Raw genomic sequence first — 14,334 nt, 5'->3', positions numbered from 1 at the left:
GAATAAGTTGGATATGTATGCAGTACTGACATGGGGAAAACATCCAATGCATCCTAAGTATCATGCATGTTATAGAACTCAAGAAACCTGAACAATATATACTAAAAGGTGGGCCCTAGTTATCTCTGGAATGGTTTCCACTTCAAAATTATACATTTCTAGAGTGTTCCAATATTTTGCAGTAATCTCATTCACTTCTGTGGTTAAAAAAAAATTGTTTATTCTTATACATGTAAAAACACTTTAAAATAGAGGAGTACTTATTCTGGAAAGAGGGACATTTTTCCCTTTTGCAAACTGAGAAGAGTTCCCTGGCAACCCCCTGATTGTATAAAAGAGAATCTGTGAGGATAGAAGTTTCAAAATGAGAAGGGCTCCTAGACTTAAGTTCCTTTAATGGAGTAAAGAGTGAATGGGGCCTGGTCAGTCCCTCTGACTTACCAGACTTTCCTAACCACAAAGCAAGCCTGCTTGTTCCCTGCCACTCTCCACCCCAAGCTCAGGAGGGTGACTGAGGTCTTGGCCAGCTGCCTTCCAGTCCTGCCCCAGTGTTCCAGGCTCCCAGCTGACTGAGCATCTGGCAGTTAAGCCAAAGGCCAGTAATTTCCTGACTTCCTGAGTAAATACCTGTGAACAGAGAGAAAACATAGTGGGGTCAGAGCAAGTGCTCAGGGACACAAGTAAGACAACGAACAGAGCCAGCCGTAGTGACCGGGAGTAAGGCGAGCTCAGGAGATCTCGTTCTGGGCTAGACCATGATTTGCCCTGTCTCCCTCTAGCCCCCAGAATTTTCCACTGCAGCTGGTGGGGACTCAGGCTCTTGGACTTGGGGAACCATGGAGAGGACAAACCCCAAAGAGTTCATTTTATCAAAGGGGAAAAATTCCAGGCTTTTGCACGTGCTACACCCTTTGCCTAGAACGTTTTCCCTTCATCTTATCCTGACTAGCTTCTGTTTGTTCTTCAGTTTTCAAATTATGGACCACTTCCTCTTGGAAGCCCTACCCAGCTCCCACCACTTCACCACCCTCCTTGGAGGCCTCTCTGCTGCCACAGCCTCTCCTTCCCTGAGCCAGCACTAGCCCACTCTAACAGTTTCCAGTGTGTCTTTCCCACAGGAATTTTAACTTCCTGAGGTCAGGAACCGTGACTATTATACCACTAGTACCTGGACACTCCAGAAGTGCTAAGAAAATATTTTGAGAAATAGATGAATAAAATAAAAGAATGGAAGACAGGGCAAGTGACAAAGAACCCCCCACCCTCACTTGTTTGTAGTGTGGTTCTTGGCAGCCTCTGGAAGGAGCCTCCAAGGCTCAGCAAGCAAGCAAGCTGCTGGGAGCTTTATCCTCTCTTTCTCTCCTCCCATTCCTTTCCATTCTTTTATCTTCGAACCCTTCCCTTCCCCAGTTCCCATCCCTGCCAGGTTGATGTGAGCTTGAGCTCCCTCTACTGGCTAGACTTCAGTGCCACAGGGAGCCAGGCCCAGGTACCCTCTCTTGTTTCCAGCTTTCCTCTGGAGAGATTCTCCTACCCACTCCCACTCTGGGGTTCATGAAGGACTGGAACATGTAGAGGAAACAGCCATTCAGCACACAGACGAGCTTTCCACCGCCCCACCCTCGACCCTGGGGGCATTTCCCTCACAGCCTTACCTCATTTTCCTGGGTCTCAACTCCATACTCCTACTCCAGCTAATTCACAGAGATGTTGATTTCCGGAGCCTTTGGCTGATACATCAGCTCTGACTGTGGAACAGAGATCTCAAGATGAGTTGGGAATAAAAAGACAAAAGACTGAGAGAAAGAGCAGAAAGAATAGGACCCAGAGAGGGAAAGGATATAAACCCACCTTAAGACAAAGATCCTGGGTAAGACAATCCACTTAAGAGTTTTGTCCCCGACCATTTCCAACCCTCATACAGCCCTGGACTCACATGAAGAAAAATTTCCCTCACTCTTTCAGTGTGCCTATGTTAATACAGAACTAGGAGGAGTCACTGTGTTGATCAGATCTTCAGACTTAATAGAGATATTATACTTCAGTTAAACTCCTGGAGATGACTTCTCTCCCCAACCCCTGCCCTGTTCTCCAGGAGCTCACATCTTCACTGTCACTTCCACTGAACGAGTACTCTGGCTCCACGCCCTTTTCAGGGATGCCTCTCTCCTTCTCCGGCATCAGCTCATCCAGCCAGAGGAGTTCCTGTGGCGAGAAGACCCACTCCAGTGCCTTTCGGACCCCCACCAGGCCCAGCAACTGCAGGGATAGAAACAAAGCCAAGGGCTGTCAGCAATAGCAGCAGGAACGTTAACAACAGCCGCATTGTGTATAGTTTCAGTGAATGCTAACACATTCATATGAGGTAGACATGATAATTATTTCCATTGTACAGAGGAGGAAACTGAGACCCTGGGAGCTTACTAACTTCTCAAGGTCACAGAACTGAGATGTAGTAACCAGATTGGTTCCAAAGCAAAGCCCATGACTCTTAACTTCCTCAGTGGGTAAGAACAAAGCCAGAAGCTTACAGTATCACCTAACTGGGTAAAAGAGTGCCAGCCTTGCCTCTCCCAGGTCCTCAGTTTCCTTCTGGGCCTTCTATCCCTACCTGTGGTTGACGAGCCCAAAGAGGTTGGGAAAGGAATTAAACCAGATATCCCAGGTCCAGAGCCTCACAGTCATCCCTTGGCCATCTTTCCTTGTCCTGAGATTCCCAACCAGGCAGAGCCAGGACAAGTGACAGAGGAGAGATTCTTCCTCTTGTGAGGACTTGACCACCCTTCCAGGCTCAGAGCCACCAGGACACCACCCAACCCTGCCACAAGTCACCATGATGGGGAAGATGATAGCTGCAGGGGTAGACTTGATTATCCAAAGCAGACCCAGGCAGGCAAGCTGGATGGCTGTGAACAGGTGGACCCTGCTCAGGGGCACATGCCGCAAGAACAGAAGGTCTGGCTGGTGCTTCGCTGGTATCAATAATAGCTGCACCCTCTTCATGAACTGGGGGAACAAGGGGAGGAAGAAAACAGGGTACTCAGGTAGTCTGGAGGGTGTCACTGTTAGCTATCGAAGCCTAGCTTGGAGGTCAGAAGGCTCCCTTGGTCCCCTCTCCATCCAGAGTGTGGCAGCAGAGGCTCTGTGCCCAGGAGAAGCAGGAAAAGAGGAGGAGAACTAGCAAATGTAGGCAGGAAGTAATGGGCTCACCTGGATGCTGCTAATCGCTGTCACCCCCATGTACAGGAAAATGCCATAGAGAAGAGGCATTGGGATGAACTGGTAGAGAGAATTGGAGAGCTGGCAAAGCAGTTCGCCTCTGCTAGCTGCCCAGATAACCCCATTTAGCCCCCAAGCCCAGCCTCCAGCCTCCAAGATCTGAACATACCCACTTTGCATGCCTGATTTCATTGAATGTTCACATCAGTCAAATGAGGTAAATTCTATAATTGTCTCCATTTTACAGATGGAGAAGTTGGATTTCAGAGAGGCTAAGTAACTTGCCCATTAGCTCTCCACTCCTCTCTCGCATTCCTCTCTGTTCTCTCTGTTCCTGTTGTACTGGCCCCCTTTCCTTTCCTCAATATGCCCACATTTACTTCTACCCCTTTGCAAGGCCTTTTGCTTTGCTAGTCCCTCCACCTAAATGCTCTTCCCTGACCTCCCTCTCATTACTCCTGTCGTGACACCCCAGAAAGGCCTTGCCTGCCCAGCACCATTAAGTGCACCATTAAGATCACCCCACCCTCTTTTATTTTCACAGAAGTTATCACTATCTGAAATTATCCCATTTTATTGTTTTAATTGTTTTTATCTGTCTCCTCTCACCAGAATGCAAGATGTGGATGACCTCTTTTGATCACCACTATATCCCCAGTCCCTGGAACAGTGCTTGGCATATGGCTTATGCTCGGTAAATATCTGCTGAACGGGAGTCACCTAGTTTAGTCAGCGGCCGATCCAGTCCATCTGGCTCTTTCAACTACTCTTCTCTCATCCAGCTTCCATGACCTTTCCCTCCCCTAACCTCCTGTCGTCCTGCCAGTGACTCTTGTGTGCAATTCTCCACACCCTCCTTGACTGCTCTGCTGTACTGGCTTGTTGAACCTTTCTGCTGTTACTTGTTACATAATTTTTATTCATGTGTATGTGTTGCTGACAGGGGCTTGGTTCCATACTCTTTTTCAGTATCCTTCCTCTTCCCATTCCCTTCTCCCAGGTGCCTCTCAGAGCCTTGCACTCAGCAGGTATTCTATAAACATCTGGTGAGGGAGATGTGAAGGGGTTTTGCCTCAGAAGTTTTCCTGGATTGTGATGATCATGTTCTTAGTCTAAGCCTCATTGAGTATGGAGTAAGAGTAGCTAGTGCTTGGCCCCTGGGGATGATGGCGTGTCTCTACTCGGCTCCACTGGGTAGAAAGCCAACTGGGTCACAGTTCAGGTTCTCAGATAGATCTGAGAAACCAGGTCTCTTGGTGGTCTCTTGTAAGTTCCTTAACCTCTTTAACTTTCAGCTTCCTCACTTTAAAAGTGTATATGCTTCTCATGGGTAATGCCAGGATTAAATGAGACTGTGGTTGAAGAAGACTTAACACAGTGCCCAGTATGTAGTAAATGTTCATCCAATGTTGATTCTTGCTATATTTATTATTTTTACTGCCTTGCCCCTGATGATGGCTTGTTTAAGGTACCTTGAGTATAGGTGCCAGGAAGATGGAGATTCCTGTGAGGATGAATACTGCCAGGCCCGTCAGCCTCTGCTCTCTGTGGGGAAAGGAGGAGTTAGCTCTGGGGGAGCCCCTGGGGTGCCAGGTTGGGGGCCCTGGCATGAGGGAAGTGGAGGGATCCCCTGATAGTTCCCTGGAAGGGAGGGGATCTGAGCTTGGTGTGAAAAATTGGTGGAGAAGAAGGGACAGGTTACCTCTATACGAGGGTCCCAGTCCTCTTCAGCAGCTCAAGTTCAAAGTTGCTCTTTGTTTTTATTTTGATGGAAAATTAAGCAATCTTATACCACCATAAAAACTTTTACTTCATAATGTACAAAGTTGATTTCCCATACTTTCAACAATTAGATTGCATTTCCAATAAAATTGTTTTTGTGATGTTACTCTATAATATCAATGAAGTGCTTCTACACAGAGTGGGATTCTTAGGTGGCACCTCATCCTTGCTCAGCCTTCACACTCACCTCCATGATGCTCCCCTGGAGGCCCATCCCAGTCCCATGACTGAAGGAGCCCAGCACCCACCCATTCACCCCACTGCAGTGCTCATGGGGCAGTGAGAGAGCCCTCTGGAGTCACCAGCTTAGAATTTAAGTTGCCCAAATAACTCTGCCCTGTACCCAGTACCCAACCTTGCTGCCCACGTCTCATTCCAGTCTCCTGAATACTGGCCTTACCTGATGCCCAGAAAGCTGGGAGCCTCCCCTGGGGCACAGGCTCTGCTTTCTCTCCGAAGACTGTCCATGTGGGCCAGGGAGATGACAGTGGCTGAGACATACCAGGGCAGCCCAAGCGCTGATGTGAAGGGCATGAGCACAGCCACACAGAAGAGGTCCAGGTGGAAGCCAGCTCCCTTCTGCAGGCAGTGTGGGGCAGTGAGGATGAAGCTAGCCCAGATCTGGGCCCTCTGTCCTCTGGGGTGGGAAAGGGGGAACCCAGACCCCACCCTGGAGCTCCTGTCCCTTGGGCTAGGGACCTGGGGTCTGACCCCACAGGCCTTACCCGCAGTCTGTATTCAGCACGGTTGAGGATGACCCCTGTGATCTGCTGGTCCATGAAAATGAGGATAGACAATAGCAGAGCAGGCAGGGCAGCTGCCACACTCAGCCACCAGGGGTTGGCTCCAAAAGGTGACACCAGCCAGCCACGTCCAGGGAGTGTGGGCTGGGGAAGAGGAGTCCATGGACAAGTTGGAGAGGCTATCTTAAGAACACCTCATCTACACACTCTAGCCATGGCATTCTTCCACAATGCCCCCCTCCCCACCCACTGTAAGACGATGGATGCTAGGTGGGAGCAGTCTTGTGTGTGTACAGCTGGTTCAGCGCATCCCAGGGCAGAAGGACGGAGACCAGCCTGGGGCTTGGGCTGGAACCAGGGGCTCTGGACTTTGACTCTTAGGGTCCTTCCCTCCCTGTAAGAGGAGGAGGTAGTGGATGAGGCCCACCCACACTTCTTGATGTACAGAGCACTTCTCCCTAAGCAACCCCCCCCTCCCCCACCAAGAGCCGGGCAACTCAGGTTCAGACCTGCCCTGATCTGGGGCTGGGGCAGGGGTAGGGCTGGGTGTGTCTGCGTCTGCTCTGATTACAAGGCGTCTGTGTCGGGGAGGGCCTCAGTTGCTATCTTGGGTTCTGAGCCCCTAAGGCTGCCTTGGAGCCTTGGAGCCACCCTGCTTTCCTGTCCTGAGGGAAGCTGGAGGGGAGGTCTCCAAATGCACCGACAAAGTTTAGGTACTAAGTGAGCGCTGAGCCTTGTCCTGTGCACTGTCATGCCCTGGGCAGGGAGCTCTAGCTTGACCTCATCAGAGCAGGCAATTGGGGGTGCAAAGTAGAGAGTGGGGAGTAGTGAGTAGGGCCGTGCCGAGGGTAGGGAGAACACAGAACAACAATAACTAGCTTTAATTGAGGTGTTGGTATGAGCCAGTCCCAGTAATGTGACAGTGCTTTGGACTATGATCTTCTGTGAACCTCAAAACAAGCTATGAGGCAGAAACTATTGTTATTTATTATTTCCATTTTATAGATGAAGAAATTGAGGCTCAGAATGTGGTTTAACTTCCCCAAGACACACAGCTAGGAAGTGACAGAAATGGGACTCAGACCCAGGGCTAGCTGACCAGAACCCACTCTTTCAACCTCTTACCTGCAACAGTAGCTACCTATCCTAGGCTTACTATGTGTCTGGCACACAATGCGCCCTCACAACAATTCTGTAAGACCATTATTATACTATTTCTATCTTATGAATGAGAAAACGGAAGGCTAGAGAAGTGTGGTATCGATTCATCTTCCTCCTCTAGGGTCCTGTCTGCTGACCCTGCTTTGCCCTCTCCCCTCCATGCCCAGCTCTCACCTTGAACTCTCTGGGCACCATGAGCTTCGGTGTGGCTAGGCCAAGGAAGGCATCGAGGCCACAGCCTAGCAGGATGGCCAGGACCGAGGAGAAGTCACCCAGCATCTTGCGTACCTGGCCACCCAGCGGACACTCAGTCAGGTTCAGGCCACCACCCCCTCCTTCTGCCCCCTTTCCCATTTGCAGACAGGGCCCAAGGCCAAGAGCCAGTTCTCTCCCACAGAAGTCCAGGTGACACTCACCACGGAGGGGAAGAAGCGACTGGTCTTTACGTGCTTGAGGGCCATGGCAAAGAGGAAGGAAGTAAGGAAGAGGAGGATGGAGAAGAAGGCAATATCTGGGACTGTATGACAGCCGGGCCCACGAGGATGGCCTCCCCGCTGGGCACACTCAGGTGGGGGCAGCAAGGATGCATTGACCAGGCCTAGGTCCTGTGTGGAGAGGTCATCCAGGTTGGGATTATGGGCAGTGGGATAAAGGTCCACCGATGCCCACTGAGACTGAGGACACCAGATAAGAGATCTCCAGCCATAGCAAATGGTTGGGCCTCAGTGGCCTATGAAGGGTCAGAAGAGCCTGGAACCACTGACTTCTTTGACCTCCACCCTCTCTTTCTCAGGCCCTCCCAGGAACAGGCCCTCACCATGCTCAAGATGTCATCTCTGTCTTTAGGGTTTGTGCTTGTCCACTGAGACTCATTTCCTGGGAAGCAGAGAATTCAAGTGAGTTTTCTTCCCCTGGGAACCTTCTCCAGCCCTAATTAGAAGCCTAATTTCACAGGTCCAGCTGAACCAGAGAGTTCTTTGTTCTGACTCATCTGTCTGCTGACTCCAATCACTACCCAGTCTATTCTCAGGACACTGCCTCTTGCCCTTATCCCTTCAAATTCCCTCCCTATCTGTATCCCTGGTGGCTGGCACAGGACCGGCCAAAGCAAGTGCCTAGTAAATGACTGAGCACACACATCTGTGTGTTTCCACCAGCATCAGAATTATTGTTGTTCGTGCCTGGTACAGAGTCTGGCACTCTTGAGAGGATGCCTATTCCCCAGTCCTGGTGTTCCTGGCCATGTGGAAGGAAATGTGCTGGTGCAATAGTCCGAGCTCCTCTCCACCCTGTCACTCACATGGCCCAGGGGAAGAGCGGTGATTTATTTGGTTGGTGACTTTGGGAGAAGAAGCTGGGCATGCCTGGTCCTGCCCCTTCCTCTTCCTCTCTAGGGAGTAAGCACCCTGCATGCATTGAGCTCTGCTCCTCTAGGGTGAGACAGTCCCTGTCCAGCATGGCCACGACTGTGAGTAAGTCAATCCAATTTTGGTTTCGTCATTAGGAAGCCCACATACTCATAGATATAACCATGGTCTTCTCTTAGCACTGGCAGAAGTAAAAGAAGAAATTGGGCCTGCTCTGTTGACTTATTTTTCATCTGACTCAGAACCAAAAAAGGAAGTTTGCTGCTGGCTACTGGGTAGGTACTCAGCATTTTGCTGAACTTAACTAAGGGGACAACCCTTCCTGCATCCTCCCTTATTTTGCCAAGCTCCCTATTTCCCTCGGGCTTCCCAGGTGGCTCAGTGGTAAAGAATCTGTCTGCCAATGCAGGAGATGTGAGTTTGATCCCTGGGTGGGGAAGATACCCTGGTGAAGGGAATGACAACCGCTCCAATATTCTTTGCTGGGAAATCCCATGGACAGAAGAGCCTGGCAGGCTACAGTCCATGGGGTTGCAAAAAGAGTTGAACATAACTTAGTGACCAAACAACAACAATTTCCCTCACCAACCTCCTGGATCTGGGTACTGGCAGAGACAGCCATAGGTGGGAGAGCCAGGTCTCTGGATGGGATAGGTATGGGTCAAGGTCAGCATTTTTCCAACAGCATCATAGATGAAGATGAGACTGATGAGAGCACAGAAGCCTTCCTCGGTGAAGCGGGTAAAGTAGCGCACCAGCACGCTGGCCTCCGTGGCCACCAGCACCAGGCAAAAGATGGCCACCCAGATGCCAACCCACAGGCGGAAGGGCAGGTAATCCAGGCTGTGATCTCTGGGGGAGGTGAGAGTCAGCAGGGTTTGCCTGGGCCCACTCTTACTCCCAACCTAACCCAGGTCAGGTGCCCCTGGAGCCAGTTTCTACCCTCCCCTACTGACCCAGCTGATACCAGGCTGAGGGTGTGCTAGTGAGGTCAGGTGAGGTGGGAATTCTCCTACCTGCTGAAGGAGAAGAGCAGACGTTCAAAGACCAGCACTGGCCCGGTGCTGCCAAGGATGGTGAGGGGCTGGCCAGCCATCAGGCAGAAGGCAGCTCCAGTCACTGCCGTGCCCAGGAAGCTTTCCAGCACCCCCTAGAAGCCAACAATGGCCCCTGTCAGCACAGGTACCCAAGTTCCCTAGGAGCCTCCTCAGCCCACCCATAGACACTAGAGGAGGGCGTAGGGCATGGCTGGTGGAACACAGAAGATAGGCCTGCTTCCCACCCACCCACCTGCGCACCGTCGGTGGCTTCTCCCAGCAGACCCCCAAAAGTGATGGCGTTAGTGATGGTGGCCAGGTAAATGTAGAGCACGGCCGAGAAGCACTGGGGGTGCAGGGCGTCCAAGAAGTCGCTGGGGTACCACGAGGCCTTCCTCCGCACGTCCTGGACAAGGCCCCCGAACAGCCTCCCGCCCATGGGTTGTCAGTGATCCAGGCTTCAGCATCCCAAGTCCCTGGGGCCAGGTGAGCCTCCCCCCGCGTCCCCCACAGTGACTGCACACCTCAAGCCCATGACAGCCCACTGCCCCCCCACCCAACGTACCCTGGCTTCCACCTCAGCACGCCTCACCTGCCCGTCCGCCGCAACTCCGGGTTAGCCGCGTGCTGTCTGCGGCCGTGCCTGTCCTCAGCTGGGGTCCTTCTCCGGACAGAGGGCCCCTTGGCCACCCGCAATTGTGAAGGGAGCCTGAGGACCAGGGGAACCCGAGTTGGCTAAGGCTCTGCGACCAGACCGCGACTCGGCGCCGGAGTTCTCGGCGATCCGCCCCCTGGCGGCGGGTTGTGTGTTTGCGGGCTAGGGGCGCCGCAACTCCACAAGGTCCAGGTTGCCTTCTAATAGTGAAAGCCAGGCTCCAGCACGGGAAGGTACTCAAGGTCTCACAGCCACAGAGTGGTCCAGCAGAACGCAGGTCTGCCCCTTTCTTCTTGCCCCCCTTCCCCACTTCCCTTCCTCAACACTGGAAGGATCTCTATGGCATGATGACCCCCCCAGATACCTTTTGTGCTCAGACGGCAGGCATTTAGGTGGGGGAATCCGAGCTGTCGGGTCCCATCGACCTGGAGGGAGCACTGTCACTTCCTCTAGGAAAGCATCCAGGGCTGCCAGAAGGTCATGAAGGCTGCTGGCCCGCCGAACTCTCCACTGAAATTGCTGGGGACAGGGGCACAGAGAGGCACTAAATACAGTCTAAATACAAATCTGTGCTTACATGCATTTTCACAGTTTCAAAACTAGACACAGGTCACATAGGCAGATGAGTCATTTAAGCATTCATTCAGGCATGCATGCATTCAGGGAGTATCTGTGGGTGCCTACTGTGTGCCAGCTCTGTGCTAGGTAAGGGGGGCTGTGGTGGTAGCCAAGGCAATTTCAATCCTCCTGCTTACAGACAGGAAGCCACATTCTGCTTCACTGTCGTCCTCAGTCACACCTAGAGAGTACACACACACTCACTTGACACAAGCCTATGTGCATGCACACAGACACACACGCCTGTCCAGCTCACCAGGTCACTGAGGAGGATGGCCACTGCTCGGCCCATCTCATGGTAGCCCCTTCCCAGTGTAGGGGGACCGAGGAGCAGGCAGAAAAACCTGAGGAAAGAACCAGGTCCTGGAGAGAATCAGAGGCTGCTATCTCACAGGGCAGCCCTGGCCTCTGACCTCATTACTACTCCCCGTATACACGCTCACACCTTCTTTGCAGCTCTAACCACTACCCCTCCCTAAGCACCACCCCCCACACACCCTAAAGAACTGGTCCCAAAGACCTCCTAATACCCTCCTGGGTAAAGGCCTTTTCTGGATTCCAGGATCCCTGACCCCCAACTCAGCCACCTCACCTGCTGGGGAGGGGCACCTCAATAAGGGGCCCCAGTACCACTGGATCCCGCAGTCGCACAAAGACCCCCAGTGGCTGTTCCAGGAAGCCCAGCTGTCCTGCCAGCACAGCTCCTGCTTCAGCCCCTGCAGCAAACTTCTGTCTTAGAGGGTTCTGATGCTGGGTGGGGGTTCAAGGAGACACAGACGATGAAAGGTTATTCAGGGGAGAGGATGTAGGCAGGATCTTGACTGATGAGGAGCCCAGTGGAGGGTGGCTCCCCTGACCTCTCTCCCAGCCCTGCCCTTGGAAGGGCCACAAACCTGTTCCTTCAGGGGGGCTTCCTGCTCCAGAGAAGCCTCTCTTGGATGGGCAGATCCTACAAAACAGGATTATGTTTAAGAGCACAGGCTTTGGGGACTTCCCTAGTGGTCCAGTGGTTAAGAATCCACCTGCCAGTGCAGGGAATATGGGTTCAGTCCCTGGTATGGGAAGATTGCACATGCCACAGAGCAACTAAGCCCAACTAGAGAGCAGCCCCTACTTGCTGTGACTAGAGAAAGCCCTTGCTCGGCAAGGAATACCCAGCACAGCCAAACAAATAATAATAATAAATAAAAGCTATATCATAATCTGGAGAAGGCAATGGCACCCCACTCCAGTACTCTTGCCTGGAAAATCCCACGGACAGAGGAGCCTGGTAGGCTGCAGTCCATGGGGTCGCTGGGAGTCGGACACGACTGAGCGACTTCACTTTCACTTTTCACTTTCATGCATTGGAGAAGGAAATGGCAACCCACTCCAGTGTTCTTGCCTGGAGAATCCCAGAAACAGGGTAGCCTGGTGGGCTGCAGTCTATGGGGTCGCACAGAGTCGGACACGACTGAAGTGACTTAGCAGCAGCAGCATATCATAATCACTGCAGATGGTGGCTGCAGCCATGAAATGAAAAGACACTTACTCCTTGGAAGAAAAGTTATGACCACCCTAGACAGCATATTAAAAAGCAGAGACATTACTTTGCCAACAAAGGTCTGTCTCATCAAGGCTATGGTTTTTCCAGTAGTCATGTATGGATGTGAGAGTTGGACTATAAAGAAAGCTGAGAGCCAAAGAGTTGATGGTTTTGAACTGTGATGTTGGAGAATATTCTTGAGAGTCCCTTGGACTGCAAGGAGATCCAACCAGTCCATCCTAAAGGAGATCAGTCCTGAGTGTTCATTGGAAGGACTGATGCTGAAGCTGAAACTCCAATACTTTGCCACCTGATGTGAAGAGCTGACTCATTTGAAAAGACCCTGATGCTAGGAAAGATTGAAGGCAGGAGGAGAAGGGGACGACAGAGGATGAGATGGTTGGATGGCATTACTGACTCAATGGAGATGAGTTTGAGTAACCTCCGGGAGTTGGTGATGGACAGGGAAGTCTGGCATGCTGCAGTCCATGGGGTTCCAAAGAGTCGGACATGACTGAGCAACTGAATTGAACTGAACTGAATATCTATATATTATAAAAAAACCACAGGCCTTGGGGGTGGATCCACCAGGGTTCCCTGACCAGCTTTGCATTGTTATGGAAACTGGAGCACACCTTCCCCCCGCTACTCCTCAGTTTTCTCATCACTAAAATGAGGATAATTATGGTGTTACCTCCCAGTGTTGTTGTGAAGATGAAATGATCTGCTGTGTGTAAAGCTCACCACGATGCCCGCCAAGAACATCTCTTCATGGAGCTCTGGCCCTTGTGCTTCTTTCTAGCCCTTCCTCTCCCGTCAGGACTGCCCCTGCTGCTTCTCACCCTCGAGTCCTAAGTTGAGGTCTGACCCAATGCCAGGCCACTGCTGGTCCAGGAAGGTAAGGGGAGACCTGGGGTCCTCCCACCCCAGGGATTTTGGTCTTGGGCCCAGGGAGGGCCCTCTTACCCCAGCAGGGGCTGGTGCATGGGGTCTGGATGAGGTGCTGGGGTCTCTGCAGCAGCAAAGCCTTCAGCTTCCCTCTCAGCTCTGGGCTCAGCGACTCCACTCTGGTCACTTGCTCTGGAGAACAGAGGTGGGGCTCCCATCCTTTCCTGAGAACTCCCTGCCCCTGAATTCTTCCCCTTTCCACTCTGCCCAGGCTTCTTTCCCTTCCAAGAGTCTCAGGGAACACAAGTCCAACCAATGGACTTGCTCTTCCCCTCTGCATTTCCACCTCTTCCTTGTGATACAGGGGTGGATAATTCTCAAGAGTAGGGTGGGGTGGGCTCTGGAAAATTCCAAGACTTCATGGGGAAAATCTTAGAGAAATCATGAGGATGCCCAGGCCCTCCCAGCAAAGGGTCCCAGGGCACCTGTGAGCTCCTGGAGGCTCAGAGCTGGACAGTCCAGCAGGACAAGGCCCTTGGCCAACAAGCTGCGGAGCTTCTGGAGGCTGGGTAGTGCCACGGTGGGCACGTGGGGGGTGCTCCACCGTCCTGCACCCACTTCCAACTTCTCCTCAAACAGCACCCACCTATGGTGAGAGGGGCAGACAGTGTTACCGGGGGCATCTCTCCCAGGTCCAAGAGTGAGGACGCAGGAGAGCCAGGGAAGGTGAGACAAGGGTGAAGTCATGGGCCCAGTGGTACAGAGCCCCTCCCCAGGGAAGTCACCCCCTCATCATGGATCTTGGGGAACTCAAAACCAGACTGCAGAAAAGGCTGAGCACCATAGGGCATGAGGGTCTGAAATGGGGAACACAAAAAGAAACTCATGATTGGAGGTGATAATACCAACCCCGCACACAGGAAGAGCTGGGGTCATGGAGGAGGACCCAATGGGGGAAGGGGAAGGACCCCATAAAACTGTCCTGGATCCCACTCACCTGCCTGTCTCTTTCCACTCGGGTGCGTGGGGCCAGCCCAGCAGCTCATTCAGCTGAATGAAGAGCGGAGGGTCCTTGTGTACCTCCAGTTCCCTGCTGTCTGTGTCTAAGGGGCCATCAGGGCTGAGGCCAGAGCCAGGGCCACTGTCCAGCTGTCCTGTAGGCACATTTTCACTAGCACTGGAGATGTCAGACCCCTCTTGGCCTGGCAACTTCATCTCAGCGAAGCTTCTACAAACTCTCAGGGACTGGTGTGGTCCTAGGTTCTGAGGCCAGGGGCCCTCTGGCTGGCTGCATTTATAATGCATCCCCCACCCCCACCCCCGACCTCCCTCCACCCCG

The 14,334-nt window shown here is 52.3% G+C and overlaps 1 protein-coding gene across 1 annotated transcript; it reads right to left on the bottom strand.

The window, feature by feature from the left end:
• Nucleotides 1-201: 201 nt before the first annotated feature.
• On the bottom strand, nucleotides 202-14,210 carry SLC4A9 (solute carrier family 4 member 9). Its single transcript, XM_055566785.1, has 22 exons — nucleotides 13,993-14,210; nucleotides 13,481-13,641; nucleotides 13,074-13,187; nucleotides 11,476-11,531; nucleotides 11,175-11,332; nucleotides 10,839-10,926; nucleotides 10,329-10,483; nucleotides 9,902-10,018; nucleotides 9,563-9,737; nucleotides 9,289-9,422; nucleotides 8,862-9,124; nucleotides 7,723-7,781; nucleotides 7,322-7,510; nucleotides 7,080-7,193; nucleotides 5,727-5,888; nucleotides 5,402-5,580; nucleotides 4,692-4,764; nucleotides 3,211-3,279; nucleotides 2,833-3,006; nucleotides 2,104-2,259; nucleotides 1,656-1,748; nucleotides 202-627 (listed from the first exon to the last, which is right to left on the bottom strand). Exons 1-21 carry the CDS (start codon nucleotides 14,208-14,210, stop codon nucleotides 1,695-1,697), a joined length of 2,868 nt encoding a protein of 955 aa, XP_055422760.1. The 3' UTR covers nucleotides 202-627; nucleotides 1,656-1,694.
• Between the last annotated feature and the right edge of the window lie 124 nt (nucleotides 14,211-14,334).

The sequence above is a fragment of the Bubalus kerabau genome, chromosome 1 (genome assembly GCF_029407905.1).
Source record: "Bubalus kerabau isolate K-KA32 ecotype Philippines breed swamp buffalo chromosome 1, PCC_UOA_SB_1v2, whole genome shotgun sequence".
Taxonomy (NCBI): domain Eukaryota; kingdom Metazoa; phylum Chordata; class Mammalia; order Artiodactyla; family Bovidae; genus Bubalus; species Bubalus kerabau.
This window is presented reverse-complemented; position numbering and strand designations above follow the sequence as displayed.

What these genes read in the sequence shown, in the direction of transcription:
- SLC4A9 (XM_055566785.1), bottom strand. Translation starts at nt 14,210, where the DNA reads ATGAAGTTGCCAGGCCAAGAGGGGTCTGACATCTCCAGTGCTAGTGAA. An exon ending in TGGTGCCCAGAGAGTTCAAG is followed by an intron (nt 5,889 to 7,079) that starts GTGAGAGCTGGG and finishes CCTCTTCCCCAG; the next exon opens with CCCACACTCCCTGGACGTGG. An exon ending in CTATCATCTTCCCCATCATG is followed by an intron (nt 2,260 to 2,832) that starts GTGACTTGTGGC and finishes CTATCCCTGCAG; the next exon opens with TTGCTGGGCCTGGTGGGGGT.